This window comes from Eleutherodactylus coqui, chromosome 8 (genome assembly GCF_035609145.1).
Source record: "Eleutherodactylus coqui strain aEleCoq1 chromosome 8, aEleCoq1.hap1, whole genome shotgun sequence".
Classification (NCBI taxonomy): Eukaryota; Metazoa; Chordata; class Amphibia; order Anura; family Eleutherodactylidae; genus Eleutherodactylus; species Eleutherodactylus coqui.
In genome coordinates this window covers 111,542,783-111,557,330 of record NC_089844.1, presented here as the reverse complement: position 1 = coordinate 111,557,330, position 14,548 = coordinate 111,542,783, and the positions used below count along the sequence as shown (strand labels likewise).

The 14,548-nt window shown below is 42.5% G+C and overlaps 1 protein-coding gene across 1 annotated transcript in view; it reads left to right on the top strand.

Annotated features, from left to right (window-relative positions):
- Nucleotides 1-14,548, top strand: part of SNX29 (sorting nexin 29) — a 433,715-nt gene that overhangs the window by 57,995 nt on the left and 361,172 nt on the right. The window contains exons 12-13 of the mRNA XM_066576210.1: nt 7,562-7,625; nt 9,088-9,216. Coding sequence (XP_066432307.1) covers nt 7,562-7,625; nt 9,088-9,216 — 193 coding nt within the window. The remainder of the gene's footprint in view (nt 1-7,561; nt 7,626-9,087; nt 9,217-14,548) is intronic.

Sequence of the window (14,548 nt, the reverse complement as noted above, 5' to 3'; positions counted from 1 at the left end):
TCAGACAGTGGATTGGAAAGGGTTAGTATGTGCCTCAAGCATGTAATAATTGCCCCGCCACCGGTTTGGGCATGGCGGTGCATGAGATGACAGCTGTCTATTGGTTGTGTGGGAATAAAGGTATTGCTGCTAAGACACAGGAGTTTTGCCTGAATATCCTTGATATCCTATAAAAGACATCGTTTGATGCTGCTTCCTAATTACATTGACTCTTGGGCTTATTGGGGACGTTGGTCCAGTTCCCTTGAGGAAGCGTGCATCAGTGCCTAAAAAACCCCTCCTGAGTGGGACTTTCCGGTGAGACTATAACTTTTTTCAATTGCTCAAAAATCCGTGATTTCCTCATGGCAAAATTGCAAACGCCAGTGTAAAGGAGCCCTAAAAGTTCCCAGAGTTGGGGCGTTGACGGGCGTTGCATATTTGCTTATGCAACTGTGTTTTTGCGTGCACGTAAAAACTAGCAGCCACAGTCGCGTACATTCAAATGGCTAGTTAGCCTAATGAGTTTCATATGTTCTATCTCCCTGAAAATAGAGCATGCTGTGTATTTGTTTGCGCCACAGAATTGCGCACACAGTTATACCCCAGCTAAAATATAAACATTCACTTTGCAACCGTATCTCTGTAGGATTAGCGTACCCGCTCTAAAATGCAGATACCTATGTAGTTTAGCGCAGTCATTTGGGACGGTTTATCTGTTCATTCTGCTTAGTAACAATAACTCACTCTGCTTACTATGGAAAATTACAGAGTGCGAAAAAGGGAATGTGTTCAGTTCTGTAACTTGCTATTCTAACGTGCGGCCACCAGGGGGAGCAGTTGATCTTTTCTATCATTTTCCTGCTCTGTTGTTTCTTATTTAACACGTAGCTAAAATCCTGCATCCACTTACTAGTGTTTCACTTCCAGATTCCCAGGAGAGCTTGAAAAAAAAAATCCGAAAACAATATCTGTAAGTGGAGCGCTGTCCTTTGTAACTGTTGAATGTATGGAATAATAAAAAATCACATAAAATGGAGAAATAGGAGGAAATCCTATAAATAATTGAGAACATCCCCTGTAAAATGGGACTAATTAGGAAAATGCAAAGTAACAGCGATGACCTGCCAGTGCAGGTGTACGTCCGTATTGGATTTAATCCTTTTATTTCCCAGGGAAGCCTTGTGTGTGAAGTGGCTATCCCTCGGCCATTAGTGCAGATTCTAAATAACGGAGGCTTCTCGCTTGTTGCATAGCAACCGCATTCTAAATGGATGTCAGGTATAAAATATGGAATAGGAATGCACAATAACAAGAGAACTGAAGTGTACGCCGCTATTCTTCTTGTGTTTATTGGCAGATCTAAACGGGAGTACATGTAGGAAAGTGCGTTCCCGTTTTTTGTTTTTTCCCCCCCAATGTATGTCTCATAAATAGGTCATTTATAATGAATGGACTGGATAATAAGTAGCAAATGGTTAAATCCCCGCAGTGTCATAAAGCCACGTGACGTCTCTCCATAAGTGATGATTATGGGCCTTATTAAATAAAATGTTCTGTAACTAAAAGCAATCGGCGTTGGCTTTATTTCCCCTAGTGTGTCATAGGATCTGCGCAGCTCTTATGGGTTACTGCGTGTTTGTGCTTACTGCAGTGTATTGTTAAGCTACAATCAAGCACTGCTTAGCTGGTTCGTGCTGCTCTTTTTCAGTAGGATTGCACTACATCCTACTCTCCAAGGGGATGCTGGGACTTGTAGTCCCACAACAGAGATTGATAACATTGCTCATATCCATAGATGGATGTGAATGCTGTTCTGTACTAACCACAGGTTCAGGACACTCTTGAAGTATCCCTAAACGGATCCATGAATGGTTATTAATTATATCCGCTGCTATGTCTATCAGCCGCCCTAGCATATGTCTCATTAACCCTGACAGTCCTTCAGCTTAATGTGTTGAGCATATGGAGGTTTTCTGACATCTATGTTTGCAACATCAGGTACTTCTGATTGCTGGAAATTCCTCTAATCTGATGTTCTTTACCAAGTTACACAGCCAATGTCTGTTCCTGATGTTCAGATTCTAAGGCTCTGTTCACATAACTTTACCAACTACTCTACAAGAGTGGATGCAAAAAGGACACCGTGGGGTGCCGATGTATGCAACTAAGTCTAAGGAAAGGCTGGGCAGCATGATCCTTTGGGCTATCAATAGATTGTAGGGGCTTGTGTGCCACCATCCTGGTAAGGCCAGTTTCACGCGGGCTAACAACGTGCGCTAGATTTGTGTGTTGCGAGATGCAACTTTTGAATGGAGTCATAGAAAATCGCTCATGTATATCTTTTCGAGCTCCTCGGAACGCATCACCCGTTGTTTTTCAATGGGACAATAAAACACGTTGGACGCCGTGCGATGTGAGGTTTTCTAGTGAAAACAATAGGAAACCCTTGCCGATCCTCTAAGTAGCTGAAAGCAGTGCCGGAGGATCGCTACTTCACAGAAGTGATGGGAGGTGTTTTTGCCAGAAGAACATCTTGCATCGGCGTGAAAATGTTGGTGGGCATTATATTGGACCGAGTTTCTCGGCCCGATATCGCGTTCACCCGTGTGTAGGTAGCCTTAGGCAAGAGTGCCGTTATCATGAGCTGCCTGGTAGAACACCGCCATGTATTCCATAAATTTACAGTCTGCTCCTCTTAACTCCAATTATAGTTGTGTATCCCTGTTATATCGGACATTAATTCTTCATGACCCCCATTATATCAAGCATTTGTGACATTTAGGATTCCACTTGCGCATTTACACCCCCCCCTCCATTGTATCACACATTATTCTACATGGTTTCTATTATGTATTTGTTAGGCAGGCATTCCTTGGCACTGACTAAAGGGAGGTGCAGAGCTTAAAGGATCTTCACCTGGTACCCCTTCAAGATAGTTTGGACTAGATGAATCCTCTGTTCACTTTCCTCAAAGAAGTCACTGATTGGCAGTAGGTGGCAGCAGCGAGGTAAAACTGGAGAGTAGTCAGATGGAGATGTGGGTCAGGAATGGAAGATCAACTTGGAACGGCATATCCAAATGGTGTAACAGAGGCACGATCAGGAGTCCAATTAGAAGGTCGGAGTGAATGCATATTTGTAAAGTAATGGGTATATTCAGGTTAGAGGCAGTGTGAAGGATTAAAGCGACCCTCCACTTGGACCTGCACCTTAATGCCAGAACTGGTGTCACTCAACACCTCTCTGCAACAACTGATGGCCATGAGTATAGAGACAGCTGAACTGGCGGTTCTATGCTGGTTGTGTAGCTCCCATAGAAGTCTTTGGAAGTTATGGAAATTGTATGGCACAGTGATCTACGCTGTTTCCACAACTTGGAAGTTATGAAAACAGACCAGCTTGCTGTGCCGTAGTGTGGAACAGTTAGTTCGGCTGATTTCATCATTTTGCTTGTCGTGTGTAGAAGATTATTTTCATCTTTGCCAGGATTGGCTGAGATGGGCATGTTCCTTTTAATAGGCTGCCAAGATGATTTAGGGTCTGCTTTCCATGGCCGTACAGTGCCCTCCTTGTTATCTGACATTATGTAGCAGACCAGCATTCTACAAGCTGTTTATCTACTTGCTGTAATTATATTTGATGATTTTGCTCTATAACTAGTTTTATGCATTATCTCACAGTTTTACTTTATTTCCTTCTTGTTTGAGATTTTGTGGTTTGTACAAAGGGAATAGAAAAAACCCATCCTATGTAGTCTATGAGGCTTTTTGGAAATCTGTATGGTCTGTAAAGATTCTCAGGGCTATACGGAGCTCCTGGGCGTCAGAAGAGTAACTCTGCAATAATTATGTAAATAATGGATATAAATGTAATGTGAGGAAGAGCAGGAGCTGACTTTCCAAGATAGAAAGTTCAGCTCCTTGTAACATTCAGTCCTGCATGCATTATTAATAAGATTAAGAAAAAACACATTACTGTTGAGTACAGTAAGAGAATGATTCCTGCCCTGAGCGCTGCTCCGATTGTCTGGCCGCAGTCCCAAGCTACGATCCTGGCATTCACAAATGAAAAGTTGAAATGTTTGAGAAGTCACAGGTAGAATTGATGAGTTTGCACATCCCATTATATGCTGAGAATTGTACTAGATCTGAAGCTCTGTGATCTTGAATTTGACATCACAAAGCACTCCAGCTTCCACAGTGTTATTTTACATCTTCAGCCCAAGTTTAGGAAATGTTGCTACTTGAGGATAGATTTGTTAAATGAACCAGTAAAGTATGATAAACTAGAATAAAGCTTTACATGGAAATGCCGCTAGGGTGCGTTCACACGGTGCGGAAATGCTGCAGATTTGTTGCAGAAGTTTCGCAGCAAAACTGCAGGTCAGAGTTAGTTAAAGCAGAAAATCCACTGCCATTGTTTTTCCCATTGCGTGTGTGAACCAGATTTGCTTTAATCCCATCCACTTTAGGAGTCTTTCACACGGGCGCTGTGATAGCGGCCGAAAATCGCATAAATGAGGCAGCCATGACCATGTCGCAGCTGCATCTCCCATTTTAATGTCCATTCAGACAGCCGGGTTGCGGCATATATACGCCGCAGCCTGGAATGCCGTCGACCTGTGGTGGTGGTGGGGAGTTCAGCTCTGCTAAACATCGTCCCCCTCTCCACACCTTGCCAGCTGACGGCAAGGGGAGGGAGCAGGATGGGGCGGGAGCTTAGCGGAGCTAGTTCCTCACTCCCCAGCCTATGGGGGCTGCAGGTAGGGAAAGGGGAGGGACTTGAGCAGTGCGAGCTGCTGCTAAACTTCCTTCCACCTCCCTTTTCCGGCAGCTCTCATAGGCCCCCATAATAGCCTATGGGACCAGCCGGCGTATTCTCGCAAAAGATGGGACAAGTCCTATCCTTTCCAGGCATGCATAGAATCGGACAGCTGAAATGCACACCATATGCGCTATCTTTTCCAGCTGGCCGATATTACACACCAAAAAAATCGCCCATCTGAACAAATTCACTGGAATCTAATGCTTCAGATGGTTGCGGATTTCGGCCAGTGTTTTATCGCAGCACAATAGCCATGTGAAAGTTGCCTCAATAAAGTAATAAAACAAACCGTTTTTCTGTAATATGTGAAAGCCCCCTTTATTGAGGTTTTGCAGCAGCTCCCTATGCATTTATATGTATTTGGCGACTTTGAGGTACCTGGCTGGGGATTCCTCAGAAGACCGCAGCACTAATAAGTCACTTCTACAGTCAAGCCTGTTGTTTTGTAAAGGAGGCAGCCAAAGCAATGCGACATCTTGGCTAGAATATAGAATGTCTCTGGTCTAAGCACCTTTTGAGGAAGGGGATGCAGTAAGGTTGGGAATCGCTGGTGTAGGTCTAATCCGTAGTTTTACGTTTTTTGGAATGTGAAACCTCACAATAAACTTTCAGTATAGTAATGAGATGGCCAATGTCCTCTTTACATGTAAAGTTCATCACTCCTAAAGGAGAATACCTAAAGGCTCCTAAGCGCACTAGGGGAAAGGTGTCCGAACCCGCTGATTTCATTGGGAACGGCCATCTCTTCCACAACAGATAATATTGGAGGAAAGAAGGATCAGGTACGTTGAATTTCATTGCCTGATCCTCTTGTTTTCTTTGGAGATAAATTGTTACGAGATGGTCTGTCAGTGTCTTGCTCCCCTTTTCCCCGCTAAAAACACACAAACTGTCAGCTGAACCGGGCATTCATGATTATAGGGGAGACTTGAGAAATACAGTACTATGCAAAGGTTTTAGACAGATGTGGAAAAAATGCTGTAAAGTAAGAATGCTTGCAAAAGTGTTAATAGTTTAATTTGGTCATTAACAAAATGCAAAGTGAATGAATAAAGAGAAATTTACATCAAATTAATATTCAGTGTGACCACGTTTTGCCTTCAAAACAGTATGAGTTGTTCTAAATGCACTTGCACAAACCAGGGATTTTGTAGGATTCTAGTCAGGTGTATGATTAACCAATTATACAAAACGGGTGATAATGATCATCCTTTTCATATATAGGTTGAGACAATCATTAACAGCAACAGCTGTTTAGAAGGCTTAAAACAGGCTTAAAACTGGGCGAGGAACAGCCAGACTCGGCTACTTAAAGGTAAGGTTATGGAAGACAGTTTCATGTCACAGGTCGTATACCGCAACTGCAACTAAGCTAAGGTAGTTTTACCGCATCAGCAAGGTCTCTCCCAGTTTTGTTGAGTTCTGTTTCATTCAGTCACTTTGCATTTTGGTAATTGACAAAAATTAACCATTAGCACTTATAGTTTTTAAAACATTCTTACTTTTGCAGCCTTTTTTCCCACACCTGCCTAAGGCCGCCTGCAGACGGGCGGAATTTCCGCGGCGGGATTTCCGGCCTTAAAGTGCCATAGGATTGCGTTAGCAAACGCAATCCTAGGCAGACGGCTGCGGTTTGTCCGCGCGGAATCTGGCGCAGCAAACTAACCGCAGCATGTGCTATTTCTCTGCGGGGCTCACAGAGCCCCGCACAGAAACGTCACTCACCTGCCGCCGGCTCTGGTCTGCACATGCTCCGATCTGCACATGCGCCGGCTGCCCGGCAACTGGCACATGAAAGATCCGGAGCTGCGGGGCGTTGGTGAGTACGCGCTGCTCTCTGCAGGCGCTCAGGTCGGGTCCCGCGGCGAGAATTCTCGCTGCCGGATCCGACCCGGCCGTCTGCAGGCGGCCTAAAACTTCTGCATAGTAATGTAACTGCCAGTCGAGCAATAGCTATTTTAACTTGCATGTTAGCTTCAGTAACATTGCATGACACCATTTATTTCCCACTAATTCAACTTCCTCATGTGGTTGTATGAAATTGGAGATACACGAAGGTATAGTATTCGCCCATAGCCCTTCATGAATGCTGTATTACAGATCTGCCGGAACTCTTAGGTCTATAATGGGGATTCATATGGCACCAAGCCACAGCTCTTCAACTGCTGCCCATATTAAAGCCTCGTACCAATCACCACACTTGTACTAAGTAATCTAATCTGCCTGCCACTAATCTGATATCACAAGTATTAAATCCATCGGAGGTGTTGCAATAAATAAAGTTTTGTGTCTGTAAGTGGCACGATTTAGGAGGGCGGCTTCCTGTTCTTTTTATTATACAGATGAGCAAAGCTTTCCATTTTGAGAGTTCGATGACGGGCAAGTAACGAAGAAACAGGTTTGTTTTAGCATAACTGCACATAGCACAGGCTGGCAGGGAGTCAAGAAATGAGTGCCATGCGAACTGATTATTTTTAAATTTTCTGTGAAATGGAAGCCAGGAATAGGATTTTTATGATATGACTTAGAATATTAGAAATGAAGCCTATAATTGGAAATTGGATTATTCAGTGACGCGGATGCTTGATTTACATATGAACACAGAATGAATTCATTACAGGCCAGAAACGCGTCGTCTTCTCCTAAAGTTTGTTTTTTTTAATGTCGTTTCCAAGTAATGAAATGCCCGTCGTATATTGCGGTAAACATCTCTCTTGTACGTCAGTGTTAAATGCCATTTGTTGTCTTTCTTTAGGTGAACTCCGTCAAGCTGTTGTCCTCATGATGAACAGGAAAGATGAACTTGAAGAGCAAAATGCGTAGGTTTTAATTAGCATTGTTTAATTTTCTTTCAAGCAATGTTCTGCGTGGTCATGATGAAATGTCATTGCTTTCACCTATTGTCTGCCGGCCCTTAGATCGGCGGAGCTGGATTCAGGCAGGGCTTCGGCGAGGCGTTTTGGCTGTTCTCATATTTTATATAAAAGATAACACATCAGCCAGATGTTATACGGGAGGGAAGGAAAATTTATGAACTCCCATTTACGGAGTGCAGTAGTGCGCTGTGCATTTATGAGCTCCTAAGGCACTTCTTTCTAAATCACTGATTATCTCTCTCCGAAGGCTTGGCCGGAGTTTTTTTTTTCCCTATTTACTTCAATGTAGGCAAAAGAGCAAATGTGCAGCTATGTCCACGAGAGTTCAGCTACTTTGTAGAGTATGACATGGGATCAATGCGATCAGAGCTCACATACTTCATGTTCCATTGCTTATATAGTGGTAACATATTAGGCAGCGTCGTATAGAGGATGTCACCATTCATAAAAATTCCTGTTCCCAATGGGATTTGGTATCTAATTTCCCAGTTAACCCGTCAGTATGTTTTTTTGTGGGAAGAAGCTGGAGAACACAAAGAAACCCAATGAACACAGAGAATAATAAACTTTAGTTATATAGCGCCAACTTATTCTGCAGCGCTTTCGAGGCACATGGGGAACACAATACGAAAATTACAGAAATTACACGAGTTACATGTGGTAATCAATTATTTGAAGACAAAGGGGGTTGGGGTGATAGAGAAGGCAGGGGCAGGCGGTGGAGCAAAGGGGAACATGGCAATGCAACGATAACATATGATATACAGTTTTTGAGACACAAATGGAGTGGAGGTAGTACAGGAGGGGGGGCAGGAAGGGTACATGATGGGCAAAAGTGGAAAAAGCCATAGGGAGAGGCAGGGGGCATATTGTGAGGGACTAGATCAGATGGTTTGATATGTCACTATGAAGAGGTGTGTCTGAAGTTCCGTGTGTCAGAGATTGTCCAGATGTTTTGGAGTAGAGCGTTCCAGGGGATCGGTGCTGCTCTAGAGAAGTCCTGGAGGTGAGGATGGGAAGTTCGTATTAGAGGGGTGTTTAGTCTGAGTGTGTTAGCGGAGTGTGCGGGGTGGGTGATTTACGGACAGGAGGGAGGCGATGAACGGAGGTGCGGTGCCATGGAGGGCTTTGTGGCTGAGGGCGAGGAGTTTGAATTGATGGATGGGTAGCCAGTGCAGAGAACAAACAAACCCCATGCAGAAGTTGGCCATGATTAGATTGAAAACCAGGACTCGAGTGTTGAGCAGTGAACCACATAACTAATGTTTTCTAGGGCTAACCAAGGTAAAGTATTTAAGAATTTTTTTGAACTTAGATGCAACTACTTTTTGCTCTCTTTTCCTACAAAATGTTTAAATAAAGGCAGCCTTTGCAAGATGTGGCAGATGGTTTTCTCTTTTTCCAGATCACTGAGAAACCTGCTTGATTCAGAGATGGAACATTCTTCAGCACTCAGGCTGGAAATTGACAACCTGAGGAGGAATGTGGCAGAACAGGAGGAGCGGCATGCAGTGAAAATCCAAGCTTTGGCAAGGTAGGAGGATTCAGCCAGGGAACGGTTCCAGCACATTTCAAAAGGGTTTCAGGCCCTGGAGTTAATGACTGATTTGCTCAGGACAGTTTCTACCACTTCATTGCAGACAGATTAGCAGATGGGGAAAACTCTTAGCAGTTTTATACTTTAACTTAAAGTATTATTTGTACATTAGTTTAGATTGAATAGCATGTTACTGTCTGCAAGGATTTTTATCCTTCCCATACAGTCCCACTGACATCCACTAGGTGGCAGCTTTGTTTTTGTTGTTCTTTGGTGAGGTTTACGACTGCATCTTCCCCGTACTCCAGCTACACGGAAGGGAATTCACCCTACCTTACGCAGCAGTAATTCTATAGTGCTGTTTGTATCCCTAGATTACACCTTATGGCGTTGACTGAATAAATCATAGTTGTGGTCAGGAATGTGCCTTAATTAACTGGGAGATCACTTTATTTCCATTCTGGCCTTTAACTACCGTCCATCATGGGAAGAAATGTTATCTTGCCTCATAAAATGCGTACGTTTCACATTTGTATTTTCATTCTTTGATGCAAATTCCCAGACTGGTTGTATTATGGCACCTACACTATTGAAATCTTCATTATTAATCAAGTTGGGCACTTGACTCTCACTACAAGGTGGGGTAAAACATAGACTCAGAATGCTAGAGTTGGAAGGGACCTCTGGAGTCATCGGGTCCAACCTCCTGCTCAGTACAGGATCACTAAATCATCCTAGACAGATATTTGTCCAGCCTGTTTTAAGACTTCCATTGGAGGAGAACTCACCACCTCCTGTGGTAACCTGTTCTACTCAATGATCACCCTCACTGTCTAATATCTAATCTATGTCTCCTCTTTTTCAGTTTTATCCCATTGCTTCTAGTCTATCCTTTTACAAATGAGAATAGGGCTGATCCCTCTGCACTGTGACAGCCCTTCAAATATTTGTAGACAGCTATTAAGTCTCCTCTCAGCCTACTTTTTTACAAAACAATAATTGTCTCATCTAGACAACCCCTTTTTCGAAGCTAGCTCAGCGATCAGCTGATAGCTGTGGGTCCAGCTTTAGCTTCAGAACCTCTGGCAGCGAATATATGGTCAACCCAAGTCTGCCAAAGCTATAGCTACTCTCTGTTAGGCCTCTGTCCACGAGCGATATTTCACTGCGTTACCTGTGGCGATAATCCGCACGTGGGTTATGCTATGAACGCATTGCATAGGATAACTATAGAAAGCTCAGTACAATGTACACGAGCAGAAAATCTCCGCTCGCATATAAAAATCGCGGCATGCTGCGATGAACCTATCATAATAACAGGTTTATTGCGAAAAATCACGGTGACATAATGCTCCCTTTTGGCAACTCCCGCAGTGGTAAAGCGCAACACCTGTGGACAGCTGGCCTTAGTGTCTGTTTACTATAACAGAAGGCAGTACATATGGGAGACTCTTTCACCACCATCAGTACAACCAATTGGATGACTCCTTTTTAAAGGGAAATTTTAATTACAGTTTTTTTTGGTTTTGTTTAGTTTTTAAAATATATATAGTGCGCAACATACATGACATACAATACCATACAATGTAAACTAGCATAAATGTATGCAGTAGAATGCAATTGGAGTATACATAGTAACATAGTTTGTAAGGCTGAATGAAGACAACGTCCATCTAGTCCAGCCTGTTTATCCTGCTGTGTTGTTGATCCAGAGGAAGGCAAAAAACCCCAAGAGCAGAAGTCAATTAGCCCTTTTGGGGGAAAAATTCCTTCACGACTCCCTAATGGCAATCAGACTAATCCCTGGATCAACCCCTAATAGTTCCTACCTGCCTGTATACCCGGATTAACAATTAACCAAAGATTTATATCCTGTAATATCCTTCCGCTCCAGAAAGACATCAAGTCCCCTTTTAAACTCCTCTATGGATTTTGCCATCACCACATCCTCAGGCAGAGAGTTCCACAGTCTCACTGCTCTTACAGTAAAGAACTCCTTTCTATGTTGGTGATGAAACCTGCTTTCCTCTAGATGTAGCGGATGCCCTCTTGTTACCGTCGCAGTCCTGGGTGTAAACAGATCATGGTAGAGATCCTTGTATTGTCCCCTCATGTATTTATACATAGTTATTTGGTCGCCTCTTAGCCGTCTTTTTTCCATAGTAAATAATCCTACTTTTGATAGCCTCTCTGGGTATTCCAGTCCCGTCATTCCATGTATTAGTTTAGTTGCCCTTCTTTGAGCCCCCTCCAGCACTGTAACATCTTTCCTGAGCATCGGTGACCAGAACTGTACACAGTATTCGCTCTCTCAAAATTTTAAGATATAAAACCTTACTGTGCTTATCTGATGAATATTTTATACCAATTGTCCTAACAAGCTGTTGATAGTTATTTTAAGGTAATCTGCAGTGTTTTTTTTTAATGTTTTTCTTTTAATACCAAAACGTTATTCCATTTTTTTTATTTTTCACCCCCTGTTCAATGAGCATGTACATTAATTTTGTAGTGCTTGTGTGAGGTGACGGATTCCCTTTAAAGCAATGTGGTGGTCATACTTTCACATTCTGGTAGTTGAGTAGAGCTTAATAGAGCAAAATTTTTAACCCCCAAAGGACCAAACGCGGTAAATATGCAGCGCGTGGTCCTGGGCTTTAATCTCGGCCAATGGCAGAAGTACGGCGCAGGATTAAAGCTTCTGCTCCTGCAATCAAGCAGAAGCAGGTTGGGTCCTTGGCTGTCAGATGCAGCCCAGGACTCGGTAGAGAAAGGACAAGTGTTTTTAATAGCTTCTGTCTTCTCCCTTACAGTCTACATAGTGCTTAATGTGTGCTATGTACTAAAGTGTTAGTTCTGCTATGCGACTTGGGGATCATGTAACCGCCAGGTGCCCTCTGTCACAGCAGACCTTGATCAGCTCTACCAGTGACTACTGTAAAAAGTAGGTTTTTATTTTGTTTGTTTTTTATTTCATTATGTGAATGACCCCTGGGGGGCACATAGATGTTACAAAATAGTTCCAAAAATAAGTGAAGAAGAATTACAGAGTAAAATAAAAGTGTATACATAACAGTAAAATGACCCATCACCAACGCCAACCAATACAGTTGCCATATGGCCACACCCTGGTCCTTAAGGGGTTAATATTCATTTTAGCCCATTATTGTTCGTTATCATAGCGATGTGGTCAATAAACTACTTAGAAGCATTGAAAATTACAGCAGTATAAAAAACCCTGGTTCATCTAGTCTGCCACTTGGTTTATCTCCTCTTTATTATTTCTCTCTTAGAATAGATCTATGCTCATCCCAGGCAGCTTGAATTGATTTATTACTGATTTTCCAACCACGTCGGCTGGAAGTTTGTTCCAAGCATCGACTACTCCTTTTAGTAACATAATATTTCCTGGCATTGCTTCTGATCTCCCCCTTTTTCATGCAATGATTATCGCTTTAAATTCGTTCAAACAGCCAAGAGTGAGCCATAATCGTTACATGTAAATACGGGCAGTCGTGCTCTATTTGTTTTCTTGTTGTTGGCCACAGGTTTTTAGCCCGCATAAAAACCATCACTGGCGGTTCAAAAGAAATTCTTATCAATGTGCTCATTGTGCTTGCTTTGCTTTACTCATGCTGGGAGAATACAATGGAATTCTCCTGGCCAGATAACCCTCGCATAAACACACGCCAGCCGAGCAAACAACTGCTTAAGCTAATGAGGGAAAATAGGATACATAATTACATTCCAGGTCACTGCAAATCTATATCCTATTGATGCGTTTTAGAGAGCTGAGGGACAATCCCTATGGGCACATGGCATTGGTTGGCATTAGTGATTTGTCATCCAATGTTTCTTGTTAGGAGGCTAAAGAACATTGCTCAATACAATAGTAGGAAAGAATAAATAAAAGGTTTGCGCAGAAGTAAGCTTCATTGTATTTTATTTTAGAGGGTATAGACTTCTTAAAAGAATGTTTCTATCCCAGAAAATGATGGCATATCACTAGGCCACCTGGCTGTTCAAGGAACTACAGCACTGAGCCATTCAAGTGAATGGGACTGCTTGCAGCCCCATGCTCAGTTGGGCGGCCGGAAGTTCGGCCATGCAAGAGAAATGCAGACGGGGGGATTCTGTGCTAAATCAGGGCTGTGGCCCATTCATTCTCAGGATTGTTGGGAGTCTCTGAGATTGGACCCCAATAAATGACAGCATATCATAGGGATATGCCATCACTTTATAAGATAGGTATACCTCTTTAAACAGATGCCGCTCCTTGGATAGGCTCAATACATTTAATGTGAAGGTTAACTGTTACCGCTAATGTCCTGTTCTCTTTAGTTTGTTGGCAAGCAAGTGCTCAGAGTATAAAAGTCATGATCTTTAAGTGTAAATGTTACAAAACTGAGAAAAGGGCCACAAAGGGATATTTTCAGCATAAACATTAAACCAGCCATTCAGCCGCTGTAAAATAAAGGTTAGTGTTTTGACATCCTCTTCAACTAGTTGTTCTCTACTAGGCAAAAGTCATAAATGGGAAGTCCACATTTAACTCTGCACAGTCTGCATCCTAGGGGGGTATCAATACTTGTTGATTGCTGTTCCAGCCTTATTTATGGAGAATGACCCCCATGATCATCTCTAGTCTAAGACTTTTTTAATATATTTTTGTCATAAAATACACTATATAAGCAAAGTAATGACAATAATATGAGGCACCGTGCAATGCAGATTAGTTTGTGGTGAGAGTGATTCTAATAAGCAAAGTGATTGAGGACTGTTATAATGTTTTACATTTGTCAGTACATGGTGATTTGAGAAAATGTACATATTTAGTGGTATGACAGTCGAACGAGAGCAATCTTCAGCACTATTCATGCAATCAAAAATTCTGTAACTCCATTGGACACCAATTAAAGTTAATGCGGCATGTCAGTGTCCATTTCTACTCATCGGAAAACCAATCCATTACAATAATTATGGCTCTGATATAAAGGGAAGCTGTGGAATAGGTTTTACATAGGAGAGTGAATTTTCTGCTAGATTTGTGCCAGGGGCTTCAAACAGAGCCTCTCATGCAGCTGGGAATAGAATCTTCACCGGGCAACTTGGTAGGAATTGTTTAAAGTAGCTTTATATGGCAGTGATTAGATTTGTTGTCTAAAGTATACAACCCCATTCATATTAGTGTCCTTTTTTACACATTTGTAGCATATAGTATATGACTTAACCCATATTATAATTAAAGGGCTTGTCGGCTTTAGACAAGTCCTATCCGGATGCCGTTACACATGAAAAGAAATAAAGGGAGTAAAAAGAGTTAAAGAGTTCC